We start from the raw sequence: 15,708 nt of genomic DNA on the forward strand, positions 1-15,708 counted from the left end.
TGCAGTGACTCCATTGGCAACTGAGAGGGAAGGGATATTGGTTGGTATTTACATGTAGACCATTCATCATATTCATAGTGATTTAGGTGGGGGATGGGAATATATGGTAGCTTGTGGTGTGCAAATTTGAATTATTGTTTCCCTTTTGGATGCTGATAAACTTGAAAGACATCGCCAATATTTTGTGGTTTTACTGTGTATTCACTGCATTTGCATCTTAGAATTATCTTAAATACCTTTTAACACATTATGGGCAATTAATTCATGTAGTTGGACATGAGATCACTGCTCCTCTTGCTTAAGATGGATCTGTGAAGTCCCAGGGAACTACAGAGGAACCTCGATTACCCAATGGATACGGGCGTGCAGTATTTCGTTCAGTTAATCAAATTCTGAATAATCGAATGCCAGATAACATAGTTTAGCTGAGCATCGGGACCTTGTGATCTTGCCAGATAATCCAATATTCGGATAATCGAGGTTCCTCTTATTTGAAAGACAGCAATGAGTTCCACAAAAGTCTAGTCAAAATTTCTCTCTGAATCAACAATGGCAGAACCTCACTATTCAATTTTCTGTGCAAGATACTTTCCACCTTTACTACTTAACAGGTCACTAGATTTGCTCGTAACTCATTTACTAAAAATTAAAAGTGATTTAAAGAAAAATATGGAAAATTCTGGGAAGGAATCTGAGATAACATGAGTTGACGAGCTGGCTTTAACTGTTTACACCAGACGATATCGGTGTTGCAATGTTGGTATATTCAAGACTTGAGTTCAATACATTTTTGATCACTGTATGAATTAGGATTATAGTTATGGCTTCCTCATATTATTTGGAGTAAAGCAGCACTCACCTGTGGTTTAACGAATAATTGACAAAAAACAAACTGGCTTCTGAGCAGAGAAATGAGGGAGAAGAGATGCTCAAAAGGCGACAATCAGAGGAGCACAAATATATCAGAGGGTTCAACTATTAAAGTTGATTAAAGAAATAGGGAGAGGCCATGGAAAGATTTAAATACAAGAATAAGGATCTTAAACTCAGGGTATTTCTTATGCAGTAACTTGTTTGGGTCCACCAGCAATGGGTGATGAGTGAAAGGACCTTATTGCAATTTAAGATCTTTTGATGACTTTAGGTTTATGGAGTATAGAATGTGGAAGATCAGCTAGAAGTATATTTGAATATTCAGGTTTAGAGTTGAGAAATTTACAGGAAGAATATTTTTCCCTGGGAAACTGTGGTCCAACATGAGCAAGTGCCTTTAGGAATGGAGGAAAGAAAATGAAAGAAAAGGAAAACACAGTAAGACATAATTGAGAAACAATTTAAAAACATACTGTGGGTGACACAGGAATTGCAATGGTGATACCTGATGCTGAAGGAAGGTGCAGACAAATCTAGATGTCTCCCAGCAAAAAAAAGATATTTGGAAAGATTTGACCAAAATTTTCTCATGTTCTTCCTGGAAGCTTGTATCCAAACAGCATTCATAACAGAGCAGGAGCATCTTTCCCCATTAGGGTGTTGGATGAATCTTTTGGATATGGAGGGAATGGGGGAACTATGGGTGGTTGGAAAAGAGAATTTTGAGGCAAAGACAAGATTTTAAACACCTCCAGTCATCTAAACTGTGTGCAACTATTTGTAATAGTGTTGCAGAATGTTTAAGAGTTATGTTTTTCCCCAATTTTTCCCACAGATGTACCAATGTCCATACTGCAAGTACAGCAATACTGACGTAAACCGCATCAGGATGCATGTATTATCTCAACATTCCGTGCAGCCCATGCTGCGCTGCCCTCTCTGTCAGGACATGTTGAACAACAAGATCCACCTACAGTTACACCTGACTCACTTGCACAGTGTGGCACCTGACTGTGTTGAAAAACTCATTGTGGCAGTAAGTGTCTAAACCATTATACGCGAAATTAATGTGTAACTTCAAACTGTCTCGACCTCTCTCACCCCTCCCCAGAGGCTCATACATATGCATCAATACTCAGGTTATATTAATATGTCTGTTTAGTGCAGTAGGTTGAAATAATAAATCTTTGAAACATAAAGCTTTAATAGCAAAGACAGAAATCTCAACTATAAGATACATTTCTGTCTTTGGTGTTGCACTTTAGAAGTGAGGAGATGTTCCCATTATCTGAAATAACTAAAGCATTTGCAGTAATGCAACACCCACATTATGCAATATCTAATGTTTCAGACATGCATTTTTCCATTAACCTGTATTTCAACTCAAGAATTAGGAAGATTCAGGGTAGAAAGACAGATGAAAGGTGCCCCTTACCAGTGCTATCTAATGTCTGTGCTTAATTGGCTGGAGCAGGAAGTTCCACCTCAACGTTAATTTGATTAGCCAAGTACAGGAGTCAGTCATCAACAGCAACAAAAGAGACAGTTTCAGATCACAGTGATTGTCTAAACCTATTTATCAATTTCATATTAACAATGAGGAGATTTAAGAGTATTAGCTGTAAAGAGAAGTCAGAGCTGCAGAGTGGGTAACTCAGTGCAGTGAGAATTGTTGGAAATTCCATATTTCAGGCTTGCATATACCTGCATGAGTCAGTTCTGTTCATAAAAGGGAAAATGTAATAAAATGTTAACAGATTTGTTTGTCTAATTGAGAAAGTATAAATTTTATATTAATCACCTTCTATTAATTGTCACTGATTTTGTTACCTCACTGTAAGACAGAGCTTCAGTACAATTGTTTTTATAACGCTGTAGCTAAATGGTAAACTGTATATATGGAAATATGGCTATTTGGTCTGCATATTCTGGTGTGAAGTGATTTACTTAAAACAGTCTAATTGGGCTTTGTGCAGCTACTGTGGAATAATCAGTGAAGTGCTTTTGCAGCAATGGAAATGTCAATTAGCGAATGACAATGCAGGAGTCTCAGACAGAATGAGTGTGTTTTGTAAACAAAAGGCTCAGGTATACAGTCATATGGTGACATTCTCAGATGACTTGTGAGGTGAAGTTTTAAGAACTAGTGCAAAGTGACAAAATAATGATAAATCTTGTCAGTACCTCTAAAGGCAACTAGATCAGTAGGTAGTTTGTGAGTTTGGGAATTTAAAAGGTGTTGCATATATGTAACATATACTTTGAACTGAAAGGAAAATGCGAAATAAATATATTAAAGAATTCTGTGCTTGTAAAGGGGAAGCCCTGCTACTTTGAGACACTGTAAGTGACCTCTTAACTCAGAAAATACATGTAGGCATTCAATGTAATACAGCATTGTATTTGTCAGATAGAGAAAAAGCAGCTTAGTTGATGATTTGGCAATCAGATTTTCAGAGCCTGTAATATGGTTGTTGTTATGGTTACTGTTTCCTGCTTATGCTGCAGAGCTCCCGGCATTACTAAAAGTCTTCAGCAACTCCTTTTAATGAAAGTATGCAGTACACTTAATCCACTTGCCTGCATGTGAGCTCTCCAAGGCCTCAAATGATATCCCTGAACCACATATGACATGTTTAGAATGTTCCAGTTTTTTTAATAAGAATAATACAAACCTTCTGGGAACTCATTTTTTCCCCTGCTTTGTTCCTTCCTTCGTGACTCTGATTGTACATTGCAGACAGTTTCAGTATCAATATTCAAAAAATAAACACTACAAAAAGACAAAGAAATCATTCAACAAGAAAATGAAGAGAGTACTGCTTTTACAAGATTCCTTAGTTGAAAGAGTATTAATTGATTAATGGTTGTGATTTTGAGATTTACATTGGGATTTTCATTCTTCAGCAAATCATTTTAGCTTTGATAATTAATAATTTGAAAACACTATTGCTGTTTTTACCTCTAAAATACAAGTGCAGTGCACCTTAAAGCTAATGTATTTCTTCGTGAAGTACATTTACCTTACAGCCTAAAGGCATACATAATGCAGGATGCTTGTACCACTGCATTAGCATCTAGAAAGATCAACCAATGCATCGACCCCCAAGCTGCGTAATGCAATATGTAGCTAAGTTGGAGAACTGCTGAATTTTTTTCTTGCTATTTATAAAATATTGAATGAATCTCTGCAACATTCACTTTTTTATACAGCTGTGATAGCCTCACTGCTTCCTGCATATGACTCTTCTGTAGCTAGCCACAAACCCATTGTGAGTGTGCCAAGTTCATTGAGACGAGTGGGCAGAACAAACTAGTAAATAAAAATGGATCATCCCAGCCATCTTCTTTGTGAACTCACCCGTTTATTTGCTGTTTCTGTCATCTGCGCTGGGAACTATAGTACCAAGACAACAATACAACAACATAAAATCCATTACAGTGTGATGTGTTTAGTACATTACAGGTAGCCTAAAAACAAGTAACAGGAAAGTGATGTTTATCATATCAAATTGAGTTCATCAGATTTCAAAGGTAAATATTGTTAATTTGGTCAAAAAATGTAAGAGTAAAGCAGTTTTCAAAGTTTGGTAGAAGATTTGTAGCTCGGGTGCTCGTTGTTGTGGTTCTGTTCGCCGAGCTGGGAATTTGTCTTGCAAACGTTTTGTCCCCTGTCTAGGTGACATCCTCAGTGCTTGGGAGCCTCCTGTGAAGCGCTTCTGTGCTGTTTCCTCCGGCATTTATAGTGGCCTGTCTCTGCCGCTTCCGGTTGTCAGTTCGAGCTGTCCACTGTAGTGGCCGGTATATTGGGTCCAGGTCGATGTGTTTGTTGATAGAGTCTGTGGACGAGTGCCATGCCTCTAGGAATTCCCTGGCTGTTCTCTGTTTGGCTTGCCCTATAATGGTAGTGTTGTCCCAGTCGAATTCATGTTGCCTGTCGTCTGTGTGTGTGGCTACTAAGGATAGCTGGTCGTGTCGTTTCGTGGCTAGTTGGTGTTCGTGTATACGGATCGTTAACTGTCTTCCTGTTTGTCCGATGTAGTGTTTTGTGCAGTCCTTGCATGGGATTTTGTACACTACATTAGTTTTGCTCATGTTGGGTATCGGGTCCTTTGTTCTGGTGAGTTGTTGTCTGAGCATGGCTGTTGGTTTGTGTGCTGTTATGAGTCCTATCAACAAAGACGGCATACTTAAACTACTGGACTTGTGCTTCACAACACACTTCACATTCAATAACCAAATATACGAACAAATCAACGGAACACCCATGGGCTCACCGATCTCTGGACTCATAGCAGAAGCAGTAATGCAAAGGTTAGAACAAACAGTCTTACCACAACTTCAACCCAAACTCTGGGTCAGATACGTGGATGACACCTTTGTAATAATTAAAAACACAGAAACAGAGAACACACACCAGATCATCAACGCCACACTCACAGGAATCCGATTCACTAGAGAGGAAGAAAAGGACAACCAACTCCCATTCCTAGACGTGATGGTACAGAGAACACCGAACGGAGAATTCACCACAAAGGTTTACAGGAAAGCCGCACACACAGACCAAGTCCTAAACTATGAAAGCAACCACCCCAACACACACAAACGAAGTTGCATCAGGACACTATTCAAAAGGGCCACAACACACTGCAGCACACCAGAACTACAAAAAGAGGAAGAGGAACACCTATACAAAGTATTCGCCAAAAACGGATACCCGTGCAATTTCATCAACAGATGCCTAAGGGAAAGACAACGGAACGAGGACATGTCGCAACCCAAAGGACTAGCCACACTACCATACATCAGGAACTGACAGCCAGACTACTGCGACCACTAGGACTCATAACAGCACACAAACCAACAGCCACGCTCAGACAACAACTCACCAGAACAAAGGACCCGATACCCAACATGAGCAAAACTAATGTAGTGTACAAAATACCATGCAAGGACTGCAGAAAACACTGCATCGGACAAACAGGAAGACAGTTAACGATCCGTATACACGAACACCAACTCGCCACGAAACGACACGACCAGCTATGCTTAGTAGCCACACACACAGACGACAAGCAACATGAATTTGACTGGGACAACACTACCATTATCAGGCAAGCCAAACAGAGAATAGCCAGGGAATTCCTAGAGGCATGGCACTCATCCACAGACTCGATCAACAAACACATCGACCTGGACCCAATATACCGGCCACTACAGTGGACAGCTCGAACTGACAACCGGAAGTGGCAGAGACAGGCCACTATAAATGCCGGAGGAAACAGCACAGAAGCGCTTCACAGGAGGCTCCCAAGCACTGAGGATGTCACCTAGACAGGGGACGAAACGTTTGCAAGACAAATTCCCAGCTCGGCGAACAGAACCACAACAGTAAAGCAGTTTGATGCCATATAGTTTCATGATTCATTGTTTTACAGCCACAGTATAGTCCTACTGTTGGCAGTCATTGAGCAATATGTAGGAATAATACATTAGTGAGGATAGATTCACTAAAAACTGGTGGTGTGCGTCGTGCGCCACAGCTCTTACATTGAAGTTCAGTTTAACCTTATGATGCCAGAATTAGACCAGTGAAATAGCAATTGAGCAACAGGTTAATTTTTGTTAACTTATTAACTTTTATTCACATTATAAATTAAATAAATGCCATCTCAGCAACATGGAAATCTTAGCTCAGAGATCTAGGCTTGAAATCACAGGGGTCTCTCCATTGGGAACATTTATAAATAGCAGCAAGTCATGTTAGGAACAGATGAGAACCTGCCAGTCATTTATCACTTCCTGTAATATTTAAGCATGCTTCATTTGAGTTTATCCAGATAGCATTTGAAGAGTCCTCTCTGCCCACTTTTCCAATTGAGGAGCATAGGGCAGATGCTAATTTGTTTGGAAAGATAAACTAAAGAGATAAAACCTTTGAAATTGCACACATTCCAGCTATGATTAAGAATCCAAACTAAATTCATATCTGTATGTTTCACCAAACTGATGTGTGGATATGTAGGGCGCTGGAAGAATGAGGAGTTTAACCATCAATCTGTTTTAAGATTGTCAGCCTTCATATAGCTTTAGCATGTATGTGAGAGTTTGGTGCACCGGCCTCTACCTCACTGAGGCCAGGCACTAACTTGTTGACACCCCCTCCTACTATCCCCTTGATCGTGATCTAACCTCACATCACCAAATCATCATCTCCAACCTCATCACCTCGGAAGACCTCCCATCCACAGCCTCCAAGCTGATAGTTCCCCAACCCCACCCCACCTGTTTCTATCTCCTACCCAAAATTCATAAACCTGACTGCCCCAGTTGACCGATTGTCTCTGCCTGCTTCTGCCTCACTGAACGCATCTCTTATTTTAACTCCATCCTGTCTCCTTTGGTCCAAGAACTCTCCACCTATGTTCGGGATACAGCCCACACCCTCCACCTTCTCCACGACTTTCAATTCCCTGTCCTCCAACACCTCATCTTCACAATGGACATCCAGACTCTCCACAATGTATCCTTCATGAGGAGAGCCTCTAAGCCCTCTGCTTCTTCCTCTCCCACAGACGCAAACAGTCCCCCTCCACCAACACACTCATCCACTTGGTGGAACTGGTCCTCCCCTGAACAACTTTTCCTTTCAATCCTCCCACTTCCTACAAACCAGAGGGATGGCTATGGGTACTCTCCTGGTTCTGAGCTGTGTCTGCCTCTTTGTAGGATATGTGGAACAGTCTGTTTTCCTCCGCTAAATTGCTGACCGTTTCAGCCCTGCCTAATGCTGCCAAGAGGAGGTTGAACAGTTCATCTACTTCACCAACACCATCCACCCTGACTTCAAATTCACCTGGACCATCTTTGACACCTTTCAGGATCTCTCACCTCCATCTCCAGCGATCGACTCAGCACCGACATGTATTTCAAACCCTCAGTTACACCCCCTTCCAACCCCCTTCCTGCAAAAATGCGACCTATATTCCCAATTTCTCTACCTCTGCCAGATCTGCTCCCAGGATGAGCAGTTTCACCCCAGGACATCCCAGATTCCTTCTACTTCAAGAGTCCTTCCCTCCTGATCAACAATGCCCTCAACTGCATCTCATCCATTTCCTACACCTCTGCCCTCAAACAAACCCCCCCAACCACAAAAAAGTTAGAAGTCCCCCGGTCCTCACATTCCGCCCCACCAAACACCAAGTCCAGCATATCATCCTCCGCCATTTCTACCACCTACAATCTGACCCCACCACCAAAATGACATTTCTCTCCCCATCCCTATCCACTTTTCACACAGGCCATTCCCTGCATGACTCCCTTGTTAGGTCCGCACTCCCCAGCAACCTCTCCTCCATACCTGATATCTTTCCTTGTGGCCACATGAGGTGCAAAACCTGCCCTCACACCTCCCCCCCTTACCTCCATCTAAAGCCCCACGTCCAGCAGAGATTCACCTGCATTTACTCTAACCTGATTTATTGCATTTGCTGCTCCTGATGTGATCTCCTCTATATCAGAGAGACTGAGTGCAAAGGCAGGGACCATTTCAGGGAACATCTGTGGTCCGTATGCTCCAATGAACCCCACCTTCTGGTTGCCAGCTATTTCAACTCCCTCTCCCACTCCCTTGGTGACATGTCCATCTGGGCGTCCTTCGCCATCAAAATGAGGCCACACACAAACTGAAGGAAAAACACCTCATCTCCCACCTTGGGAGCTTACAATCATATGGCCTTAACATAGAGTTCAGCAGCTTTAAAATCTCCACATCCCTCCCCTCATCCCAGGTCCAGCCCTCCCTCTGTGCCCAGCCCCCTTGACCTGACCTAATCTGCCCCTCTTCCTCCCACCTATCTGGTCCACCATTCCCACTGACCGATCGCAATCACCTCCTACCTGCACCCATCTGTTGCCATCCCACTACCATTCCCCCAGCTCCCCCCCCCCCCCCCGTATTTATTTCTCAACCCCCTCCCCAGTCTTGCTTAAAGGTTCCAACCTGAAATGTCAGCTCCCTGCTCCTCTGATGCTGCTTGACCTGCTGTCCTTTTTCCAGCTCCATATTTATCGACTTAACACATGTATGTACACATATTCATGATTAAATAATCCCTAATTCCAAGGCTGTTCATCTGAAAAAAACTTTAGTTTTCTGAAATCTGTATGAAAAGAAATGTTATTTCTTTAAATACTATGCATAAAGGTATTCTTTTGTCTGTCTTGCTCAAATGCAGGTAATGAAGATGATCATGCTTCATTAAACAGGAGCCCTGTGAGATGACAGCCATTTTGAACTATGTTTGCCAATTAAATTATCCAAATTAAAAGTGACCTTGGGATTTCTCTGGTAGTTGCCAGCTGATAACTAAAGGATCAGTTTTTTAACTCTAAGTAAATCAACTCCTAAATGTAAATGAGTGTGGGACAAATACCTTCAAAAAAATGCTTAACCTCTTCCAGTCCAAATCATTTACTAAAATAAGGATATTGTATACTGGATGCCAATTGTGGGAATTGCAGCAGGGGTTTGTTCTATTTATCATTTAATTGATCATTAAGTTTAGTAGTGTGCATAAACCTGCCATGAATTGATTTACAAGAACAGGTTCCTATGTTAGGTCGGTCTACCTAGATTGTAATTCAAGAAATTACATTGCCTTTATAAAATACTCCAGCCTTTCACTAAAGTTTGGTGGGACAAGAACTCAGACCTTTTGGCCCAGAGAAAGGCACGCTCCTGCTATACCACAAGACCCCTCCTATTAGTCTCTTCAGTATGTTCATTATCTTTTATTTCAACAAATACAATGATAAGTAACTAAAATAATCTATAGTACAAATGAGGCAAGCCTAATGTGTAGGTTTCATTACTGAATGTAGTTCATAAAGATTTAACAATATGAATATCTCCAATGATACCAGAACAACGAGTTACTGGTGAGGACTTTGTCCACTAGGCAGTAACAGATGGAGATTTGAGGCTCCCTAGCTGTCTATTTTCTGACCACGACCAGAGCCCATATAGTCCAAACTGTCAAATTCAGACACTGATGTATAAGGTTTGCTGCCAACACTGAAGAATGTCCATTTCCCACTTGAGTGCCTTTTGACTTTCTCTATTCAATAGAAGACTTCTGCTTACTTTCCACTTTGTGAAGTGGTTGTTGTTAGCAGCCTAGCCTATGATACTGTCACCATTGCAGCTTGTAAAGGCTGCAGTGTGCCTTCTTCAGTGACCACTGAAGTGCAAATAGTGAAAGTATAACTGGGAGGGGGAGCTTTCAAGTCGTGGCATTCACATGTTCATTGCCTTTGGCTACTTTCGAAGACGGACTTCTGCAATTTATGACAAATGATGAAAGAATTTTCCAAACCACTGCTCCTGATCACTATTTGGTGAAACCTCCTGGAAAATGTACTGGTGGGAATGGTAAATGAGGATTGGGTCAACTGTGATCCCATGCATGCTCAAGTAGCTTGCTGAAATCAATCACCTGGGCTCATACAGGAGAAAGGATCATATTAGTGAGGTAGAAAAAAGCCACTAATACCCCTGGTTTCACACTGCAACAAGACTTCATCAGGAAAACAGAGAAGGGTATTGAATGGATACTTGCACTGGAGACACAATCCCTTTAAGCATATCATGGAATAATCATATGGTGTTACATTTTTGTTTCCATCCCATACATCAAAGCTCTAACATGATTTTGTTCCAAACTTAATGCACTTATTCAAGTTACCAATTTCAGTTCTTGATTTTAATTTAAACAATATCTATGGATAAAGTAAATAAGTTAATATGGTATTTGGCAGATTCATTTGTGTCGGGTAGTTTACAGTTTCTTAATTTCCTGTCAGAAATACAAGCATAGCAATTTAATTAAATTATTAAAAATGTTCATATGAATTATTTTATATATTGATATCAGTGGGTAAAATTCTGGGTTCACCTTGATAAAAGCCAACTTGAGGATAGACAAGTCCCCAGGCCTGACAGGATATATCCTAGGATTATGTGGGAAGCAAGAGAGGAAATTGCAGAGCCGTTGGCAATGACCTTTTCATCTTCACTGTCAACGGGGGTGGTACCAGGGGCCTGGAAAGTGGCGAATGTTGTGCCCCTGTTCAAAAAAAGGAATAGGGATAACCCCGGGAATTACAGGCCAGTTAGTCTTACTTCGGTGGTAGGCAAAGTAATGGAAAGGGTACTGAGGGATAGGATTTATGAGTATCTGGAAAGACACTGCTTGATTAGGGACAGCCAGCACGGATTTGTGAAGGGTAGGTCTTGCCTTACAAGTCCTTGAGGAGGAGACCGAGCATGTGGATGAGGGTAGAGCAGTGGATGTAGTGTACATAGATTTTAGTAAGGCATTTGATAAGGTTACCCATGGTAGGCTTATGCGGAAAGTCAGGAGGCATGGGATAGAGGGAAATTTGGCCAGTTGGATAGAAAACTGGCTAACCGGTCGAAGTCAGAGAGTGGTGGTAGGTGGTAAATATTGAGCCTGGAGCCCAGTTACAAGTGGAGTTTCGCAGGGATCAGTTCTAGGTCCTCTGCTGTTTGTAATTTCTATTAATGACTTGGAAGAGGGAGTCGAAGGATAGGTCAGTAAATTTGCAGATGATACGAAGATTGGTGGAGTTGTGGATAGTGAGGAGGGCTGTTGTAGGCTGCAAAGAGACTTAGATATGATGCAGAGCTGGGCTGAGGAGTGGCAGATGGAGTTCAACCCTGTCAAGTGTGAGGTTGTCCATTTTTGGAAGGACAAATAAAAATGCAGAATACAGGGTTAACGGTAGGGTTCTTAGTAAGGTGGAGGAGCAGAGGGATCTTGGGGTCTATGTTCATAGATCTTTGAAAGTTGCCACTCAGGTGGATAGAGCTTGTAAGAAGGCCTATGCTGTATTAGCGTTCATTAGCAGAGGGATTGAATTCAAGAGTCGTGAGGTGATGTTGCAGCTGTACAGGACCTTGGTTAGGCCACATTTGGAGTACTGTGTGCAGTTCTGGTCGCCTCATTTTAGGAAAGGTGTGGAAGCTTTGGAGAGGGTGCAGAGAAGATTTACCAGGATGTTGCCTGGAATGGAGAATAGGTCATATGAGGATAGGTTGAGAGTGCTAGGCCTTTTCTCATTGGAACGGCGAAGGATGAGGGGTGACTTGATAGAGGTTTATAAGATGATCAGGGGAATAGATAGAGTAGACAGTCAGAAACTTTTTCCCCGGGTACAACAGAGTGTTACAAGGGGACATAAATTTAAGGTGAAGGGTGGAAGGTATAGGGGGGATGTCAGGGGTAGGTTCTTTACCCAGAGAGTGGTGGGGGCATGGAATGCGCTGCCTGTGGGAGTGGCAGAGTCAGAATCATTGGCGACCTTTAAGCGGCATTTGGATAGGTACATGGATGGGTGCTTAAGCTAGGACAAATGTTCGGCACAACATTGTGGGCTGAAGGGCCTGTTCTGTGCTGTATTGTTCTATGTTCTATGTTCTGTGTTCTAATCCGTGTTGGATGGATCACATGAGCACCTAAAAAGCAAAATTTTGACTACTGTCCCATTTTAGAATGAGGAGTTAACTTTGGTGTCAACTGTGTCCATCGGAAATGAAATGAAGGTCTTAACAAATGGACCATATATTGTAAATAAGACTCCAGTGTGATTTTAGCTGAGTGGATCCAAATCCCTATATAGGGACAAGCCCACAGTGGAAACCTTCATGGATGGGTTTCAAATTCTGGCTGAGGTGACTGGAAACTGAAAATAAAAAGGTAATCACCTGAGTATTAGGATAATAAAGCCATGTCTTTGAAGCAAAAGCAGGCCTTTCAGCTTACCAAGTCTGCTCTGGTTGATCTGTTCATCCTCAACTCAACTTTCCTGCCTTTTCCACATAACCCTCGATTCCCTTACTGTTAAAGTTCTGTCTATCTCGGCCTTGAATGTGCTTAATAATTGAGCCTTAACAGCCCTCAGTGGTAACAAATTCCACAGATGCACTGCTCGCTCAAAGAAGAAATTTCTCACCTGTCTTAAAAGTGCAACCATTGCTCGGAGATTAGATCCTCTGGTCCTAGATTTTCCCACAAAGGAAAACAACCTTTCTGCATTAACTCTATCAAGTCCCTGAAGAAACCTACATGTTTTAATAAGCATCTCTGTGTGAATACAGTTAATTTGTTTACAAGGCAGTTCCGAGCTTGGTCATTACTTATTTCTAATTTTTTCCCTTGCTCACAGAAATTAAGCACATATGACTTTTCATAGTTATTATTGTTATTACTGACTCATTTCTTTGAATAAATGAAATATTGAAGGAGGGGAACAGCAAAAGCTTCAACAACCAGGTGATAGGAGCTGCTGCTAGAAGTTTTACCCAGGCTACAGGGCCCATAGGACAGTATTTGATTTCCTGAATATTCTTAATGTGTACTGCAAGAGGATAGTGTGCTTTGTAGAATGGTTTCAACACACAACACACAGCCCTTGAATCTACACTGGCTTTCTGAAAGAGCATATGACTCTATGATCTCTGTGTCTATGGGACTGCAGCTCATCACTCCTACTGATCTCAATGGCTTATATGTGTTAGTGCAGAGCTACCCAAATAGAAATATCACTTTTGATTTACAGATACCCACTACAAGTAATTGCTGTTAACATATTAACGTAGTATGCAATGTGATAAACTTAGTTCAGCAACCACATTTAGTATATCATCTTCTGTTTTCATAATTTTAAAATTATTTAAATTCTCCATTTCAGTCTCAGTTGACAAATGACTGACCACTCTTTAGATGCTGCTTTACAAAATGGTTAATGATTGCAAAACATCCTCTCTGATTAAAATGCAGAGTAGCAAAAGAACTTGATTATTATTTTTCAACAGTTAATTGAATGAAAGTGAAGGCAAGCACTGTGCAGCCACACTGCTTTCTCTGAACTTAATCACTGATTATGATTAAATAGGTTCTGTGTAATAACAGAGTTGATGAATTTTTGTCTATTCTTGCTGTCATTCACACATGATTGGCTTTCACCTTTCAAGTACAAAAGTCATTTTTTGCATTATGGCAGCTAAAGCTTACATTCTAATACCAATATTTCAGTAGAATATCCAAATATTATTTGGCCAACTTTGTTTTCATTTGCAGTTATGCAGTTTGAAAGACTATTATTATTCAATGAATCTTTAAGTGTTTGCGCCTGGAGAGGTTATCTTACTTATTAATTTAGACTAGGAAACTTACCTTCTGTATGTTTACTAGTTTAAGCAGTTAATGACTTCTGTATTGCAGAATTCTGTATTTTATAACGATATAAGTAAGTGTTGAAGAGGTTTAATTTTGCACAAATAATGCTTCTTCCTTGACATTAAACGTTCCTTAGAACTAGTAAAATTGCTGATACAACAGATCCATCCTTCTTTGTCACAGTATCATTGTATATGCTGTTATAATTTTGTTAGTGATATCTGACTGAAAGTAATCAATACACAGTCAACCTGAGGAATTCAGATTTACTAAGCAGATATGTGGATCACATCACAATAATCAGAACCCCTTGTCTCCCACTGTGCATTTGAGAATGAAGGGTATTGACTCTGAAAAAAGTTATTAAATGGCCTGTGGTGTGGATTCTAACCCCTAAATTTGCCACATATTTCACCTGTTGATAATGAGTGTCGTTTCTATTGGTTATTTACAAGACACGGTGGAGCACAATGCCAGTATATTGGTGAACATAACACACATCCCTGTTGATTAGCTTATGGAGAAGCTATGCTGTGAAGATTATTTGTTTACTTTTAATATAATTAAAAAGACTTACATTTATATAGTACCTTCAATGACCACAGCGCAATTGAAAATGTTTTATAGTCAATGAAGAATTAACTTCAAAGTGAAATCACTGTTGTAATGTAACAAAATTATAAAGTGTAATGGTTTCAAGTAGGATAAAATAAACGAAATATGGTTTTTCAAAAGTAGCTGTTGACTACAGGCTAATTATTAATTTAAGGAAGATAGCCTTTGTACAGCAACCTGCACCAATTTCTGACTATAACCTAAATACTATAAATGCCAATGATATTTATAGGCCATAGTTAACTTCATACTGGATTAGTGGTGCTGGAAGAGCACAGCAGTTCAGGCAGCATCCAACGAGCAGCGAAATCGACGTTTCGGGCAAAAGCCCTTCATCAGGAATAAAGGCAGTGAGCCTGCAGCATGGAGAGATAAGCTAGAGGAGGGTGGGGGTGGGGAGAGAGTAGCATAGAGTACAATGGGTGAGTGGGGGAGGAGATGAAGGTGATAGGTCAAGGATGAGAGGGTGAAGTGGATAGGTGGAAAAGAAGATAGGCAGGTCGGACAAGTCCGGACAAGTCAAGGAGACAGTTACTGAGCTGGAAGTTTGAAACTAGGATGAGGTGGGGGAAGGGGAAATGAGGAAGCTGTTGAAGTCCACATTGATGCCCTGGGGTTGAAGTGTTCTGAGGCGGAAGATGAGGCGTTCTTCCTCCAGGCGTCTGGTGGTGAGGGAGCGGCGGTGAAGGAGGCCCAGGACCTCCATGTCCTTGGCAGAGTGGGAGGGGGAGTTGAAATGTTAGGCCACGGGTTGGTTTGGTTGATTGGTGCGGGTGTCTCGGTCCTAGTTTCAAACTTCCAGCTCAGTAACTGTCTCCTTGACTTGTCCGGACTTGTCCGACCTGCCTATCTTCTTTTCCACCTATCCACTCCACCCTCTCCTCCTTGACCTATCACCTTCATCTCCTCCCCCACTCACCCATTGTACTCTATGCTACTCTCTCCCCACCCCCAC

The 15,708-nt window shown here is 41.3% G+C and overlaps 1 protein-coding gene across 5 annotated transcripts in view; it reads left to right on the top strand.

The window, feature by feature from the left end:
• The window catches only part of zfhx3b (zinc finger homeobox 3b), a 505,913-nt gene that overhangs the window by 471,566 nt on the left and 18,639 nt on the right, over window positions 1-15,708 (top strand). For all 5 annotated transcript variants that reach the window (XM_072595978.1, XM_072595979.1, XM_072595977.1 and 2 more), the window contains one exon: window positions 1,709-1,909. In XM_072595978.1, coding sequence (XP_072452079.1) covers window positions 1,709-1,909 — 201 coding nt within the window. The remainder of the gene's footprint in view (window positions 1-1,708; window positions 1,910-15,708) is intronic.

Source organism: Chiloscyllium punctatum, chromosome 26 (assembly GCF_047496795.1).
Source record: "Chiloscyllium punctatum isolate Juve2018m chromosome 26, sChiPun1.3, whole genome shotgun sequence".
NCBI classification, from domain to species: domain Eukaryota; kingdom Metazoa; phylum Chordata; class Chondrichthyes; order Orectolobiformes; family Hemiscylliidae; genus Chiloscyllium; species Chiloscyllium punctatum.